This window comes from Pomacea canaliculata, linkage group LG2, assembly GCF_003073045.1.
Source record: "Pomacea canaliculata isolate SZHN2017 linkage group LG2, ASM307304v1, whole genome shotgun sequence".
Lineage (NCBI taxonomy): Eukaryota > Metazoa > Mollusca > Gastropoda > Architaenioglossa > Ampullariidae > Pomacea > Pomacea canaliculata.
The window spans coordinates 22181524-22199958 of NC_037591.1; the positions used below are offsets into that span (position 1 = coordinate 22181524).

Sequence of the window (18435 nt, forward strand, 5' to 3'; positions counted from 1 at the left end):
TGGCACGAGACTTCACTGACCTAACGGGATACGCTCACGTAAGAGTTGTTGCAAGTTGCTTGGAGTGCTGAGTACAGACGTTCAAAAAGATGGTGTTTGAATCGTTGGTTGTTGATCTTATCAATCGCTTTCTTGGTGATTTTGTGGAAAATTTGGATACATCCCAACTGAAAATTGGAATATGGGGAGGTAAGTGAACTGCTTTTAGGACCATGCCAGAGGCATTACTTAAGGACTGTAAAACTGTTATCAATAACTATTTAAAACAATTTGTGCGAAATTAAAGTTCCCATTTATTTTATTGCCTTGATTTAAATTCCGGTTAATGTTTACTCTTCATAAAGAGATTGCAGATAGATAAGGTATGAGTGGTTTGAGACACAGCATCTTGCTGTGCTCAGAATGCGTGGGCATGAGAAAATATTTTGCAGGGAAGCTACCTCATTACAAAATTTGTTTATACTTCTGGTGGAGGTAATAAAAAATAAGTGAACACCTAATGTGCATTTTGTTGTGGGAAATAGTGTAACCTTTCGCCTTCTTGCAGTATCATTGCAAACATACGAGTTATCTCTCTTGATTATTGATTGTCACCAAATTAGCTGATATATAACGTAAGTATCAGATCAGTTCTCTGTGAAGATTTTTTTTCTGTCTTTATATTTAAGTTCTGAGATGGAACTAGAATAAGAACAAAGTCCTTGGTGTGGTCATTGACATTAAGCAGCAAGTTTGCTTGTTCAAAGACACGTTTCTTTATTCAGTCGAGTGGAGAGCTTATGAGGGATAACTGGCTCTCGCCAGTCAAGCGCCAAACGCAGAGGTCTTGAGTCATCCCTCCCTTGGTAATAGTACTAGACGTTTGCTTTCAATGCACAACCCGTGAGTTGCTTGGCCGGAGAGGGATGGGCACCACTGGCCCAGTACATTGTCCAAATATACTCATGAAAGTGTCAAAAGTTAATGAATTGCATGCTGGCTCAGAGGTCGCCCAGTAGAAAAAGCTCCACGCCCCTCACCGCTGGTGCCTTCCACAAGGTAGTGTTATATTAGAAGGTGAAGAGGAGCACACTGGACGTCAAGAGAGACCCAACCAGCAGAGGACCGAAGTTTGGAGAACCCTGTCTGTGAGGAATCATGGCCAGTAACCCAGTTGGAAGGTAAGAACTTTGAATTTGTGCAAACGTATCAACGTTGGTACATGGAATGTACAAACTCTCCACAAGTGTGGCAAAGTGCACAAGTTCTGTCTGGAGTTGGAGAGATACAACTGGGATGTGTGGGGCTGGCAGAGATGCGCTGGACGTGAGTGGAGAAACAGTGACACCCAAAGGCCATAGGCTATTCTATTCAGGAAACAAAGGAAGACGCCCAAAGGCCATAGGCTATTCTATTCACGAAGCGAAGGAAGATGTGACTGGTGTGTGGGTTTCCTGATGAATGAATGAATAGCAAGGGCGATAATAAACTGGACACTGATTTCTGACCACCTCACGACCTCCCGTATAGCCGCCCAGCCAATAAACTTAAAGGTAGTGCAGGTTCATGCACCAGCCACCGAAAGCAGGGACAACAAGGTGGAAGTGTTCTATGAACAGCTGACGAACACAGTTCGGGGCATCTCCAAGACCGACCTAGTCACCATCGTCAGTGACTTAAATGCAAAAGTCGGCCCAGACGCTTTTGAGCAATGGTCCGACACTGTAGGGCACTTTGGTCTAGGAACGACCAATGCTTGAGCTACCAGACTGTTGGAGGCGGCCAACAACCTGGGTTTTGTCCTCGTGAATACCTTATTTCTGCATAAGGTGTCTCGCTTGGCGACATGGGTCTTGCCCAATAGGGAGATCCAGAGATCCAGAACCAAATCGATTTTGTACTCGTACCTCGCTGCTTCAGATCAAGCATTCTTGAGCCTGGAACACAAGCGTTTCCCGGTAAGCTTGTGCTCCTAGCACCCCGCTTGAGGCTTTCAATGAAGCAAGCAAGGATGGAGATCGCCAGACCCAGGGGAAATCTCGACTTTCTAAACCATCCTGGGATCGCGGCTGCCTTTTGGGTTGAAGTAGGTGGCAGTTTCTCTGCCTTGAATTTACTTCACACCGACTGCAATGTGGAAACCCCTCTTGGGTCATGTCAAAGAGGTACTCATGGCCTCCACAGAGAAAGTTCTTAGGAGGAAGAAGTCATCTAAAGTCCCATGGATCACAAAGAAAGTTGTCAATCTCTGTGAACTCCGCTGGAAGCTGAGGCTTCAAAGGCTAACAAGGCCTACAGGAAGGTCCACAAAACTATGATAGCCTGTCATGGTACATGTTCTTTAGTGTCTCTGGCTTGTTTGAGTAAGCTGTTTGCAGCCAAAACAGATATGTGTAGTGGGGAATGCAATCATATTTTTTTTGTATTAACCTCACAGATCTCTGTATCAGGATCATGTTTCCTGTATCAATGTGCAGCGTGGTTAGTGGATTAATGATACAGAGCTTTGTGGGGTTTTTAATCAATTTTAGTTAACCCATTTCATGGTGTAATTTTTTTTTGGGGGGGAGGGAGGTAGTTTAAAACTGAAAAGAATAGTGGAATCACATTTTTCTAATAATCAGATAAAGCCTCGTGCAAGATACTACTTCCCCAAATGTGTATAAATACATCCCTTCCAATTTTTAAGATATATCTACAAACATAACCATCAACAACACTGATGCCTGGAGACGTAGATTTATGTCGTGAAGACCTTAGCCTAAGGGAGATCTGAGACTCACCATATGCTAATTATGTGCATATGTGCATAAGTGTGATTTCATAATTTTGACCTTTTTTATGCACACTAATGTTTGTAGGCATGTATTTCAAGAATGGATAGGAGGTATTCACCCAGGGTTTGGAAAATAGTATCTTGTACAGAGCTTTACCCAGTCATTAGAAAAATAAATTTGCACTCCATTAGACCTGTAAAGTCACATGCCAGTAGAGGTCTCAGTCATGCTTGTTTAGTGCAAATACATTGTTGACAGTAAAACTCAATTGTAGAGAGTATTCTGACACTTATAATTAAGTCTGTGAAAACAGAATGGAACAATTTATGCAAACTAGTGCCATCTTGATCAAGAAAGAAAGGGAAATCAATAAATCAACAAAAAACTAGTTTAAATATAAAAAACTCTTAAAATATTTTTAGAGTGGCTTTTCTTGAGTGTAAAATGCTTTTCTCATACCATCAATGGAAGCAGACAAAATTCATATGTGTTATTGAATAAGTGTTCTAAGATTATTTCAAAATGATCTAAGTAGACACGCTTTTAATTTGAACCAGATATATAGTATTATAAATAAAAGCTGATTGGTATTGCAGCTAGCTGAAAGACAAGTATGCAACAAAGATAACAGTGTTGTCAAAATGCAGAGTTATACAGTATAAAGAAATTCACTAAGTAAAATTAGGTACTAACATGTGATGTTTGTGTGAATGTATGTATAGGAAGGAAGGAAGGGCTAGTGCGGCATATCCTTTACTGTTTTTAAAGATCATGTTCATGCATAATGAAAACTGGTCTCTAAAATCTTTGTACATAATCCATTCTTCCAGTTAAGAAAAGGCCCTAACAGTTAAAGAGTAATTTTTTCATTTCTACAGCACTTGCAAGTAAGAAGCCCAATTTTAATTAAAGTTTCCTGCAATAAAATTTCTTTAGCTATAAGACATTGTAATGATTAGAAAATACTTGACACATCTGCACGTGACTGTGTGTTTTCCCAATATAGGAGGCGATACAGCCATCATTAGCAGACTAGATGTGTTGTAACGGTCTCATGATTGCCTACATTACTGTTAAAATTTAACTCATGGCACATTCTCCATAGTTTTTTTTTCTTTCAGCATTTTTGGTGTTCTTTTTGCGAAAGAGGAAAAAGTTTTGATAAATCATTCTCAGATCTATGTTAGTGGCTTAGTTAAAAAGAAATGAAAGACATCAAGATTTACTAAGGACCTGCAGTTATCATTACTATCATGTAGACATGCAAACTAAGAGACAAAGAATATGCAAATGCACGTGATCACACACACATACACACTCTCTTTTTCTTTCTTTCATGTATATATATCATAGCAATGTGATATTTGCACATAAAAGCAATACTCTTTATTTAAATATCTTAGCTATGTTTACCAACATTTGCGTTATACTGTGCATTGTGCTGCAAAGTAGTGAGTCATTTTCTGCTTCTTTCCTGTCTAGCACCATATGTTACACGATCACACTAATGATAGCAACTGTTGGCTGTATACATATTAATTATTGAATAAAGATATTTGAAAACCATGGCATACACCCATGCATGACACATGTCAATCCATTGCATGCATATGTACTTCGCACACAAGTCCACAGAGATGACTGTTTGGAGATTGATTTAAGAATAATTAAAATAAATGAAAGTAAATACATGAGTGAAGTAAAGGGACCATAGAATTATGTCAGCATCAACATGACCTAACTTGTATATCACATTTTATACTATTAGTAGTGTCAAATGTCAGACTGGTACTGCACTGAATAATTAAGAAGTAATTGAGATTAAGTATGTCTATGTGAGGGAAAGAAGAAAAAAACTTACAGAGAGTGTGTGTATGTGCATATGTATGTGCACATCTGTACATACCAGAAAAGGTAACAGCATTATCAGTCATCTTTTGGTATAATATTATTTTTCTGTTTAAAGGGATTGTAAAGGCAAAGTTAGAATCTTGTAAAGAGTAGGATCAGTTTGAATCTCATCTACTTCCGTTCATGTGGAAAAAGTATGTTCTGTAAGAGAAATTACTCGGGACTCTTTTGTCTCTTTTGTCCTCCAATGACCTCAACTCAATCTCTGTGTGAACTGATGCAGTGATATGGTTGGACATTGCTTATAGCTATCTTGATTGTTATCACCAATATATATATATCACTAATTCAACTAACGACACACCACCAATCACTGGCATTCAAATCCTAACAATGACCAACACTTCCTCTCCCTCACTTATGTTGCACAGCATACCACAGCCTTATCACCACTGTCACAGCCTTTAGTATTCATTTAATTAACAGTGTGTGTGTATACATGTGCAGGCATGTGATTGGGTATAAACACATATGTGTGCTTTCCAGAACATGTGACAGTGTCATTAAAGTCATCCTATGATAGAAAAAAATATTTATTTAACAATAAATATATTTTAAAGCTATTGTGTAGTTAATATATAGAGTTTATTAGAAACAAATGTTTTTAATATTTGTTTTGTATCCGGAAAAACATTTTAAGCATGTAAATAAAGTGTTTGAATGTTGATATAAATGATGAATGCCTGTGTGCCTTTTTGTCTTTTGGAATGCATCTCTAAACATGGTAAGAAGACTAAACTATGATCATGTAAGAACCGAACCTACAATACTTGCTGAATTCAGAAGAGAAAGAATGAAAATTAGTGGTAGTTATTAGTTACATCACAATATTTATTGTAGCTTTATTGAAACTGATGCTTGAAATTGAACTTGTTCTTTATTTTGCAGGCAGTGTGGTTCTTGACAATCTTAACATAAAAGAGAGTGCATTGGTAAGAAGATTTAGCACATGTTATAGATGTTTTTTTTTTTATAGAATGTTTACCATGTTTTGAAATTCGTATGAGTGTTAACAAATTCCTTGCATCTTTAATGTGACTTTAAACAAAGATTTGAGATAGAAGAAATTAGTCAATATCCTACCAAAATACAGTAAATGGGAACAAGGAAAGTAAGATTTTATTTTAATTTATTTTAATAATTGTTACATGATATGTTGTTGTAGTCATATAATACTGAAACCAAGATAAGACAGACTCACTTAAAGGTAATCTTGCTCACAACACACAATTTTCACAACATACAAAAAATTAGTTTGTCTTATGCATCTGCTGATATTTGTACTGTGTTAACATGACATTAAAAAAGTGACATTACTTATCAAAGCTATAAAATGCTTTTCATAAATTGTATAAGTTTTGTTAGTGCATGCTTTCTGTGGAGCAGAAGAGCTTATTTAATTCAACTGCATTAGGATGTTTAATGTATATGTGAAATTAATCTTCAGTATCACAAGCTTTACGTTTAGTACAATGTTGTTGTAATCTTGGTACATGTATATTACAAAACCATTCACAAACTGGACTGAAATATTGTTATATAAAGTTCTGAACTTAAAATGTGTTACACAGTCCTTTTGAGATAATGTTGTCTTCATAGGAGAAAAAGGCTTTTAAACATTCTGTAATTCCAACTTACAATCTTCTCATACAATTTAGACAACCATTTTTGTATATGCATGTCAAAAAAACATCTTCTAACCTTATATTTAAATCATTTGGGGGAAGATTTTCAGATTCTTTTGTTGCTCCCAAACCACTGACAGCCCTAAACTATTCAGTAACTCTTTAATTGCAGTAACATATGAATGGATTCTATCATTCACATGCAATTTGTAGGTTATCTGTTTAGCAGTACTACAAAACTTATGTACATTAAAAGGATTTCACTGTTTACCAAAAACATTGCCTCCTAATTTTTGCAATAACATCTAGTTGAAATCTCGACTTACCAAGTATTATTAAATTTTGTGTGTGTGCATCCTAAATGGGTGTGTTTTGCTCTTAATCTAAAAATCATACTTAAAATAATGCAATTATAATTTTTAAGCCAGATCACAAGAACCAAAGCTCCACACTTCACAATCATACAACAATATAATTTAGTTTATTCTTTGCCTCGCTTTCTGCTGTTCTTTTACAAGTTTGCTTTGGTCTCCCAACTCTCCTCTTACCCTGAGGATTCCAGTCAAGTGCCTTCTTGCCAATGGTGTCAGCTGGTTTGTGCAGGGTGTGTCCTATCCAGCCCCATTTGTGCTTTTTGATGTCTTGTCTTGTGGCATTCTGGCTGGTTCTTTTCCACAGGCTGCTGTTGGAGATCTTTTTAGGCCATCATATTCCCAGAATATGGCATAGGTATCGGTTGGTAAAGGTCTGGAGATTGTTATTGATGGTGTTTGTCACTCTCCAGGTTTCAGAACCATACTGCCTTCACACTAGTGTTGAAGATGCAGGTCTTACTGCTGAAGGATAATGCTTAGGCGTTCCAGATGGGGCATAAGCTGTTGAAAGCATGCCTAGTCTTGTTGATGCGGCTTTTGGTGTCATCATCCATTCCACCGTCCTTGTTGGTTATGCTCACCAGATACGGGAATCAGTCTGTTTCCAGGATGTTCTCTCCTTGAAGTTAAATTGGGATTTCCTCATTGTTGTTGATCCTCATCACTTCGGTTTTCTTTTTGTTGACCTTTAAACCAGTCTTCTCCGCTTCCTCTGCTAGCTTATTCAGTTTGGCTTGTGCATTTAGCTGCTGATGAGATAGGAGACTAATGTCATCTGCAAAGTCCAGGTCCTCTAGCTGTTTGGTGAAGGTCAACTGCATATCAATGTTATTGTCTTGCCACATGGCACAATATACTGAAAAAACATTGAGTGCTTCCTGTACATATTATTTCAGATTCAGACTATCAGTGTTATCAGCATACAAAAGTAGGAACATCCGGTGTTCTTTAGCCATTTTGACAGAAGTAGTGTCACTTGCAGACCATCAATATTCTTAAGAAAATAAGACTTTAAATCATTTTTATAAAAAGCAAAGGTGATAGATATTCCTCTTGCTGTGTTCCATATGAATCTGTAAAATAGCCTAAAAATTGCATACCCTAACATAAGATTTTAAGGCATACATTTTCACATTCTTAATAAAATATCTATCATCATCTACTCCAGTGATGCCCAACCTTTTTCAGCCTGCGGGCCATATCCATTTCGGACAGCCGTGTCGCGGGCCATATCCATTTCGGACAGCCGTGTCGCGGGCCACTTCACGGCAAAAATACAAAAAGGAAAAAAAAAATAGAGCAGATACCATTTTTTATTAGAAACAAGTTGTACTTATCATTAATTATATAGTAATTAGTGGGATATTTGAAGTTGTTTTCCCGAAACCAACTTCTGAATGTCCGGCCTCATCGTAGAGACACCAAGTCGGAGCACTGAATCGAAATGTTCGTCCATCGCAAAAAAAAAAGATTGGGAAACGCCCCTACGTGGGGATAAATACTTCTTCTTCCTTTTTTTTCGTTTTTTTAAGGTCTTCTTTTATTACTAACATGCCGATTTCCTGCACTGTGGGCAGAAGTTTTGCGGGCCGGATATGGCCCGCGGGCCGTAGGTTGTGCATCCCTGATCTACTCTAAGCAATTTTATCTTTTCATTTTATCGTATGCCATTTTGTAGTCAATAAATGCACAATAAAGATGCTGTTTATGAAATTTATTATACTGTGTAGCATAAAGGATCAAATGTTGAGCACTCAGCCCTAATCAAACTTATAATGATCTGAAAATAATGCTAACCTTGTTTACACTTGCATGTTATCATATTTATTACTGTATATGTGAGAATAGAACTTAAAAAAATGACATTCTGACAAAACTATATTAGGAGAGACAAGTTAGTCTAGTCTGCCAGTCATATTATTCTTTGAAGTGGATTATTTTAGTGACTTTTAATTTTATTGTTTATATTTAATTACAAAATAAGATAAAATGTATTTTTAAATTTTCTTAAATTGCAGGATGAACTTGACCTACCTGTGAAAGTCAAAGCGGGACACATAAGTAAATCATTTTTGTTTATATACATTTGTGTTAAGGTAGTGACCATGAAAATACTAATAGTGATTGAATATACAATACAATACAATACATCTTTATTGTCTATGTCTGGTCGTAACAGAGATAGAAATTTTCCTTTGTTGCTGGGAGCTCCCACAATCAACTGAGAAAAAGATATATAATAAACTGAAGAGATTACTATTACACTCATACACTCACGCAGTTATACTCATGCTTAACCCCCTCACTCATTACACTTATCAGATACACTTTCTCTTCCTCTCTTACACACACATATTCAGACTAGGTACATTTGTTAGACCTGTTCAAGAGTGCTATTGCGGTTGGTAAGAATGACTTGGCATTATATACAGACTGTATACATACACTGTTATTTTTGAAAGAAATGAATGCCGTTTAATGGCAGAATAAAAGATTATAAATAAAAAGTAAATTTGTAATTAAATAACCAAGCACAGATGCTACTGCACAAGTAATTTATCTAAGTGGAGCATATCTCTGCTGTCAGCTGAAGAATAACCCATTCTTGTCTGCTTATTGTATGGAAGTTATTAATCTGGTGGGTAATTTTGTAGCATTACTGCACAAGCAATTTATCTAAGTGGAGCCTGTCATTGATGAAGAAACAAATTTAACCCATTCCTATGTATTTCTATGGATTGTATTGGGTAACTTTGTTGCAGAAAAGGAGAAAATATGGAATTGGATTTTCAGGAGTTTTTATTTAACCCATGTCAGTAAATGTAATTCTGTTCATCAAATGTAGATTTGAGAATTACTTCCCCCACATACCTTAGTGCCACAGTTTTATTTAAATGTCATTTGCAGCTGTAGGTGCTTGTGATAATACTTATGTGATCATTTCGGTATAAAACACCATTTATTCAGATCCAAAAGTATTATATAAAAGCACACATACTACTGTGCAAATGCACAGATGCAGTTACAACATGGATGCAAAGATCAGTCATAATCTAGTGTTATCACAACAGATATTTGGGTTTGTTACTTTTCTATAATCTTTTTGCAAACTGAAAGAAATTCATGGAGAATAAAACTTGATCACTTAAAATTATTTTATGTTCTGTAAGGCAAGCTTGTCTTGAAGATCCCCTGGACAAATCTGTACACTGAGCCAGTTATTGCTGAAATTGATGGGATTTATGCACTTGCTGTACCAAATATTGGTAGGTAAAACTGCTTTATTTATATATTTATGTTTATTAAAACAGCCTATCAAAAAGTCAGGAAGCATTTTCATGTATGGAAACACGTGACAACCATAACAAAAATGGTATACCTGTAGGTAGCACTATCCACAAAAAAAAAAAAAATGATGACATGCCCTCTATTGTCTGCTCCACACCCAACTCTAATATAAACTGGTGCTAAAACACTAAAATATCCCTATCACCTGGTTCATTAAAGGCACTTTGTTAACAGCACACAACTTCATTCTGGAACAGTGTTGTAATTTAAAAGCGAAAACAAAAGAGAGACAATGAGGGAGGGAAAGAGCTTGTCACAGGTTAGTAAGCACCACCAGCTTTATTTCTCCCTTCACTACATACTACAAGTAAGCAGGTTGTTTAGTCCAGAGTCTGCATGCTATGTGACTTTGATTGCCTTTCCTTTTCGTTTGTCCTCATTTGTGGATTTCATTGGCTATAACATTCTTATTCATGGGTGTGTTGACAGGAGTCAAGTATGATGCAAAGAAAGAGGAGAAGATACTACAGGATATTAAACAGAAGAAGCTTGCCCAGATTGAAGAAGCCAAAAAGCTGGAAGCAGAGAGAAGTAGGACTTGAAATATTCTGGCAACATACACATGAACAATCAAAACGAATTAGTTTCTCATTGTAAAAAGGAAGCATGCTTCAGGCTACTTTTCATCAGTCTCATTATGAATGTGGTTGACTCTGATACAGCTCTTCCATTAGGTCCACTGCTAACAGCTGTCACTAAATGTTTAACAGCTGTACTGAATCATAGTCTGGTTGTGTAATATGTGCATTGTGTTGACTGCAGGGCAACCAAAAGAAGTCAAGAAAGACACTTTTGCTGAGAAATTAACTACACAGATCGTCAAAAACTTACAGGTTAAGGTCAACAATATCCATGTTCGTTATGAGGACTGCTACACCAATCCTGCACGACCTTTTTCCTTTGGCATCACATTGCAGGAGCTGCTTTTTCAGGTGATATATTATCTTCCTGGTAGTTTCTGTTACTAATCTGTATTAAGCCCAATGTGTTAAAGTCATAGTTGTTGATATGGTTGTAAAAGTGAGGGTTAACACCTGGATAGATAAGTTCTACCCTACTGCAGAAAAAAGTAGTTTGACCTGGGAGAGAGAGGTGAAGGTACTTGTTGGGCCAGATGGTAGCAATTAGCAATTAGACTACTAGGTTAACCAGCACTGTGTGCTTCTGAAGTTCATACCTATAAATTTAGATATTTCACTCCAAATGTCCAGTTCCTCTAATGTAACTCTGCAATGATGAAATACACTTTTGATTTGTGTGGACATCACTGAATGATCTAAAGCTAAAAAATAGAAAGGCTTACCACATTGTACTTGCAAAATGTTGCCAGATTCATTTACTACTGACTAAAATGACAACAAGAAATATCAGTTGATGTAATATAATTATGTATATGCATTTAAAAGTTGAGTCTATATAATTTCATATGTGCAAACAAGAGTATATTCCATTTTCATTTTATGAACTTGTCTGGTATGCTAGATTTAATGTGTGACCAGTTATATTGCTTACACTACAATACTATTCATGATGGAATGGTGTGGCTGCCTTGCTATAGGAGGCTCATAAATTCAGTTGTAAGTGTCAATGGCCTAACAATAAAGAATTTGCATGGCGTTCATTTACACATAGGGAAAGTGCTTTGAAACTTCAATAAGTATTATTGTTATAATAAATAGTAGGATTATCTTATTCTCATGCATACACTGCATGGATAATGTTGAAATATTAGCCTTTGTGCATTTTACTGTCATGATAGCTTTTTTTCTCCAGACAACAGATGAAGAGTGGAACCCATGCATTATTAAAGAAGCAGTCACACAGATTTATAAGGTAACTATAAAATTGTAATCAACGATGTGAAATGTGTGGGCATGTAACAACACTGATAATAAACCTAATAATACACTTTTTACAGTAAGGGTACTTTGTAGCATTCTAGTATTTATTCAGTTTTTAAATAAAATCAGTTCCTTGTCATTGTGTTGCCAACAGTTTTAACAACATCATCTCATTTCCAGAGATGATCCTTCTTGTTAGCATTGTAACATTCCTGTCCAACAATATCTATTTTACATTTGGTAATGCTCTCATAAATGCTTTAAGGTTTAATTGTGGTATTTTGCAGTTGGTCAAACTAGACTCCCTTTCCATCTATTGGAATTGCTACTCAAATTTGCTGAATCAAGAGGAGAGTTCTGTCATATTGGTCAGTTTGGGGCTTAAACATGTTTAATGTCAGTTTAGTACTATATTCTTTCTTCAATTTTTGATTTGTGGAGACTGTGATGATATTTCTAATAGAGGATATTAAAGTTACCTTAGAAAGAATAAACTGCTCTACAGCGTGCTACTTAATACTATTTGTCAGTGTTGAGCAAGGAACTTAATTATTATTTCTGCCCTACACAACAGCTCAAGACAGGTGTCTTTAGAGATTTAGACAGCAACCTTTTACCATAGAGAAGAAGGAAATGTTATGACAGTGATACAACAAATGTAACCACATAAATGTTTAGGATGTGATAATATTTGTAGTATAACTTTGTATAGTTAGTTTATTATTAGTGATTCACAGTGATGCATACCTTGCATGCTGTAAGGTCAGTCTCATTTTATTTTATTTTTTTATTTTCTTTATGGTTGAAAAATTCAAATCATCGTCTAGTCAGGTTCTGTCATGTGAGAATTTTAAACAGTTTGACTGGTTAACTTAAAATATTAGACAATTATTTTTTCTTTTAGCAAGATCCCTACTGCTTCAGTATGGAAGCAAAACTATTTTAATTTAAAAAAGGATGAAAAGCTATTTTGTAAGTTATACTTTACTGCACAATTTTCAGGATTCCTTGCGAAGTAACATTGCTGGTCATGGAGCAAAACCTGAATACCAATACGGTAAGATTTACCTGCATTTTTTTCTTTCTTTGTCGTATGTTTGTTGTAATCTAGGAATTTCTACTGTCAGGTTCTAAGAGAAGCCTGATTGCATACATTGTAGAGAAAGACCTCTCTTTGATCATGTTTTCACCCCAGTGGAGTGTGTGCAAACTGCCATCCATATTATATAGTTTATTTAATAGCACCATATCCCAGCCTTATAAGCAAGCTTATGAGACTTTATAAATAATAATAATAATTATAATAAGTATAATAATAATCATGATAGAGAGAAATTGAAGAAGCTAAACAAGACTACAGGAAATGAAAGAGGATGAAGCATGGAATGGGGAAAAAAGTGTAGTGCTTTCTGATTAACAACTAGCCGAACACTGTACTCCATTATTCAACAAGTCTGTGAAATAAAAATAAATACATAAATTATGTAAAAGAAATCCTGCAGATAGAGATAATGTTAGACCAAAGTTGGCTGTACAGCCTGGTTTCCCTTTTCACCATCCAAGATCTACTGTTAAGATCTGCAATTATTTACATCATCAGGGAAGTTATTAGAAAGAAGACATCAAGAATGCTCAGGATAAACCTTTGCAGGTCAAGCTGTAGACAGTTTTTGCTGCCTCTAGTCATCATGCAGTTTTGCCACAGTGCACAAGGTTCATCTCTCTGTTGATGTGAACAAACAAGAAATTGGACTGAGTTGAAAATGGCGGCATCACAGAAAAGACTGTTAATCAATAGATCAGCGAATGCCATAAAAGTGAAACAAAATATTATGATCAAGAAATACAGTCTGCACATTACTAGGATCATAGTAGGTGAAACAAAGGACTCAAAAATCAAAATTAATTCAGAAAAATAACAAAATCGAATGAAATCCAGAGAACTAGTTCCCTCAAGCTGGGAAGGTGAAGGGACATCAATTTCCTAATTGATGTCCATGTATCCATTTATGAACAAGGCACCTATCTGTTTCACACTGTCAACCCATTTCAAACGCTGGTATTCATTTGAATGTTAATGTTGTCATTCATCTTGCTTCAACAGAGTTAAAATGAAAATACATATACCTTAAAAAGTCAGTACATGTACTGTTGTAGACTATAATAGGGTAAATCCAGGCTTTAGAGACAATGGAGGGAAGAAAAAAATTATTGTGAAACATATCTTGCACATCTAGTGTGCATATTTAAGAATATCACATTTTAAAGTACAAATTATAGGCTAAGTGAATGTGATCACTTTGCATATACATTTCGGTATAAATTTGTCAGACTTTAGTCTAATCTCATGGAACCACAGTCATTTTTCTACCACACCCCATTTAAAGACTGTTACTAAGATTGTTAGATTGATTGGTTTTTTTTCTCAGTTGTTCGTCCGATCTCATCTGTGGCCCATCTGCGCCTGCATACCAAACCAGAGCAGAAGGAATTCAGTATCCCAAAGATTGGACTTACTGTGGTTTTTGATGAGATTGCCATTGGGCTTTCCAAAGATCAGGTATTTCTTTCTTTATTGTAATTGCCACTTAAACTTCGTCATTTTTGGGGATCATTTTTTAACACTACTTTTTTTTTTTCACTTTTTTAAAAATGGTACATCCCTTGAAAGGTGAGCCGACTTTAGTGAGGCTAGACTCATTTCAGGTGGAGACTGTCAGATAATGTATTGAAATAGGTGTCATAAAATTTGACCATCGTATCATTCTTGGAGCTTGCTCAGCATAAGCATTATTGCTCATCACCAGTGACTTCTTGAAGGCAATCAAATCCTTAGAAATTACCATCAGCCTTATAATTTAACCATCATCTGTGAAAATCCTGCACGACATGTGCGTATCTGCATTTTAACAGAGATCAGTAAAACTTACCTTGGCATCTTGGATGATCATTTTGATGACTACTGCTTAGTGCTATATTGCCTAGAAAAGAGCATTTGTTTTTCCAAATGTCTTTGCATTGACTTTTTGTCTTTCAGTATGATGATATACTAGAGATGATGGAATCCCTTGAGAGAATGACTCTGCTTTCTGTGTATCGAAAGTACCGGCCTGACAAACCACTCTCAGGCAACACAGTCTTATGGTTAGATTATGTTTGAAGAATTTTTGCTTAATGTAAAGATATGGTGATATGTATGGATTGTATATTAATATATAGAGAGCACAAAATTATAACATCCTCTGGAAGATTGCCTACTGTTTTTAAGATTTGTATTTATCATGTAAATAATGTAAAGTATAGTCATGGGGAAAAAAATCAGAAAATGGATTTTTCAGTTAAAAGAACATGGAGAAACACCGTGTTATCTTTGGTTGTTTAACAAAAATAAGTTGTAAAAACAATCATTTGTCTTGAACCAATTCAGTGCATTGTAGACATTTGAACCTGAATCAAGCTGTTATGAAAGGATTTAAAAATGCAATATAAACTACCTTGGGTTGATCTGATTTTATTCAGCTGTCTCTGCCAGAAGGCATTTAACTTACAACAGACATTACATAATAAAACAACTAAAATTAAATTTGTGACCTGATGTTACTCAGTCTAAGTTAAAATATTTATAAAAGAACTGTTTTCACCTTATAATCCAGTGATATATGTATATTTTTTGTTTTTGTGATGATACAATCATGAAGGTGGCATTACGCTTATGATAGCGTACTGAATGAAACTGTCCGGCGTCGGCGGCAGATGTGGTCCTGGCATCACATTGCAGAACACAGAAAGATAATGAAGACATATAGAGAAGCATACCTTATCAAGCTGGACAAGAAATTGTCTGCTGCTGTTCAGAAAATCCTGGATGTGAGGAATGCTTAAGTCACAAACTATTCTTTAGAATTTGTTTCGGTAAAACTGGGTGAAGAATGACAAATGTTATGCTCAATCATTCACATATTTAGCCCTGGGTGAGATGAGGTATACTTTTGATGAATTCCCAGCACAAATACTGCTACCAAACCACATAGGATTTAATCCCCTCTTTGGTGGACACTTTTCCTACTTTATGATCAACAAAGAAATGACATAATAGCTTTTTTAGCACCTATTTTAAATAAATTTTGGTGCATCATTAGATTTTAAATATTTTGAACCATGCAATATATAATTAGATCTATCACTTCCATTCTGACAGACTTTACTGTGAATAAGATAGCTACATTAGAGTAACTGTGTGTGTGTGTGAGTAAGAGAGGAGGAGGAAAAAAAATCCTATTTTTAATAACCACAAACAGGCCATCGACCCTTTGGTTAGGAGTTACAGTACAGAACAATGAACATCAGGAACACAGTTTGATAGAATGATTCAACATTAAGTTTGACTACCATAGTGCTGCTTCTTATACAGTGCATAAAAAATATATAGCGATGGTTTACACAAAATTTCAATATTTCTATTTTTCAGGATATTGTTATAGTAATGCTCATTCCGAATAAATACTTCTGTCTTAAATTTTCACATAAAGAACAATTGTAGATAAAACAAGTACAATTCTGCAGACTGAACACTAATAATTGACAGAATCTCCAATCATCTTTTTAAAGATGTTGGAGGTTGCATACCCATTTCTGAATCCAGCCTGAGACTCATTGAACATTCTGTTTATTTTTACCCATGTTACCATTTATATATTCAGAGCTGCTGTGTAACATCTACTCATCAAACTTAATAGCAAACTATAATCATAATTATCCAACAATGTAATATTACCCTTCTTAAATGTAGGTAGAATAATGCTTTGAGTCCAATCTTCACGATATATTCTTTTATCAATCACAATAGCATCACAAACTTGATTATTATAAATTGGCTTACTCAGATCCTCACAGCGAACATTTAATTTTGTAGTGTCCACAAGTTCGTCTCTATTATTGTCACACTAACATTAAAGAGCTGCTGAAAATGACTCAACCACTGCTCATCTTTTATATCCAAACAAGCATTTTTCCTGCCAGAGCTGCCTGACTCCATTCCAAAAAGATTTGCTGTCATTCCCAAAGGATTCCATGCACTTTGATCTTTCTCATTTATAATGAGAAATTTTTTTTCTTTTTAATTAGCTTTTTGCATTTTTTTCTATATTCCACAAACTTTCCTCTATTGCTTAGCTGCTGAGTTTGTCTTTAACTGTCTACATTCTTAGACAGATCATTGGTCTCTTGTGAATATCTCCAATGCATGACATCATATTCTGTTAACATAAGCTACTTTTTAGAGCATGCACATTTGTTTTCTTTTATCCAAGTATGCGTATTTATGTCTACAGAATAGTGAAAAACAACTAGATGTGTTCAACATCACCCTCATGAGACAGCAAGCAGAGGTGCAGGTATGTTAGAAGAAAGTGCAAACGTTTGTTCATTTCTTAATCTAAACCTTTTTTGGTCCCACCTAATAAGAACTCCCCAACTGGGTCCGATGGTGTGAAACAGTGTTGTTGCGGTCCTATGCTCCACTGGGGGGCGATTAGGAACAAGAAGAATAAGAACTCCACAGACATTGTAATAGAAAGATAGAACATGAAGTCAGCACTATTATATGTTCCTGTTCTTTATTTAAGAATTTAATGCTGAATAGTTAGTACGGAATATTATGTTTTACATTTGTTTTGTAAAACTTTAGCAATAGAAGTCTTGATTTTGTAAGTTGGACATGCAAGTTGAGTGTATATGGATTGAAAAAAAATTTGTGATTTGTAAGAATTGGTAAAGCATTCTAATGTATTTTTAACATCAAGTAGAATGTGTGGAATGTGCTTTCAGAAAATTTTACCTAGGTATTTCAGAGGTTTTAGAAGGTAACATTGAGGTTTTGCAGAAGTTCAAAGAAAAACCATAATTTAATAAAATAAATTATCTTGCTTTTCAATTAGAACATGGAATGACATACAGTCTGTTCATCTTTCTTACTTTAACACAGACAACTGGTTTTTCAAATATTTAGTAAATCATCTGTCATGAAGTGCATTTTTAATTGCACATCTTTATGGAAATGTACTAAAAAGGAAGGCATTTGTGAGTACTTTTTTGTTTTATTTATTTAATACATACTTTAAATATATTATATAAATAAATATCAGTTTACTGCATTGTGCTGTAAGCCTGTGACACTGAAATTTGTGTTGGAAATTGTTGAACAGGCAGCCAAGCAGGGTGCACAACGAAAGGAGAGTAGTTCAAAAAGTTGGTTTAGTGGATTGTTTGGAAAAAGAAAATCATCAGACTCATTAGAGGAAGAAATAAAGCCTGGAGAAATGCGTAAGTTTCAAAGATTTTTGTTTTAACAGATATCTTTCATCAGCTGAGGTTTATTTGTAAAATAAATTATGTATCTAAAACTTTGTTGAATTAAGGCTTAATAGATTTAAGCTAGTTCTCTTCTTAGTTAGCATGCATTTGCAAACACTTTCTGCTCTAACATAAGAGGCAACAAATCTTGGATGTGAGTTGCACAGTTAAAGAAAATCCTCAAGATGAATGTGTGTGCATGCATGTTCATATACTTATGTGTGCATGT

General features: G+C 35.4%; 1 protein-coding gene across 7 annotated transcripts in view; it reads left to right on the forward strand.

The window, feature by feature from the left end:
- The first annotated feature begins 35 nt into the window (after positions 1–35).
- Positions 36–18435, forward strand: part of LOC112556989 (vacuolar protein sorting-associated protein 13A-like) — a 58885-nt gene continuing 40485 nt past the window's right edge. For all 7 annotated transcript variants that reach the window (XM_025226532.1, XM_025226536.1, XM_025226538.1 and 4 more), the window contains exons 1-14: positions 36–189; positions 5556–5599; positions 8685–8727; positions 9837–9932; positions 10444–10545; positions 10777–10946; positions 11788–11847; positions 12143–12223; positions 12858–12912; positions 14285–14415; positions 14893–14999; positions 15554–15722; positions 17186–17248; positions 18059–18176. In XM_025226532.1, coding sequence (XP_025082317.1) covers positions 90–189; positions 5556–5599; positions 8685–8727; positions 9837–9932; positions 10444–10545; positions 10777–10946; positions 11788–11847; positions 12143–12223; positions 12858–12912; positions 14285–14415; positions 14893–14999; positions 15554–15722; positions 17186–17248; positions 18059–18176 — 1339 coding nt within the window. In that variant the 5' untranslated portion in view covers positions 36–89. The remainder of the gene's footprint in view (positions 190–5555; positions 5600–8684; positions 8728–9836; positions 9933–10443; positions 10546–10776; positions 10947–11787; positions 11848–12142; positions 12224–12857; positions 12913–14284; positions 14416–14892; positions 15000–15553; positions 15723–17185; positions 17249–18058; positions 18177–18435) is intronic.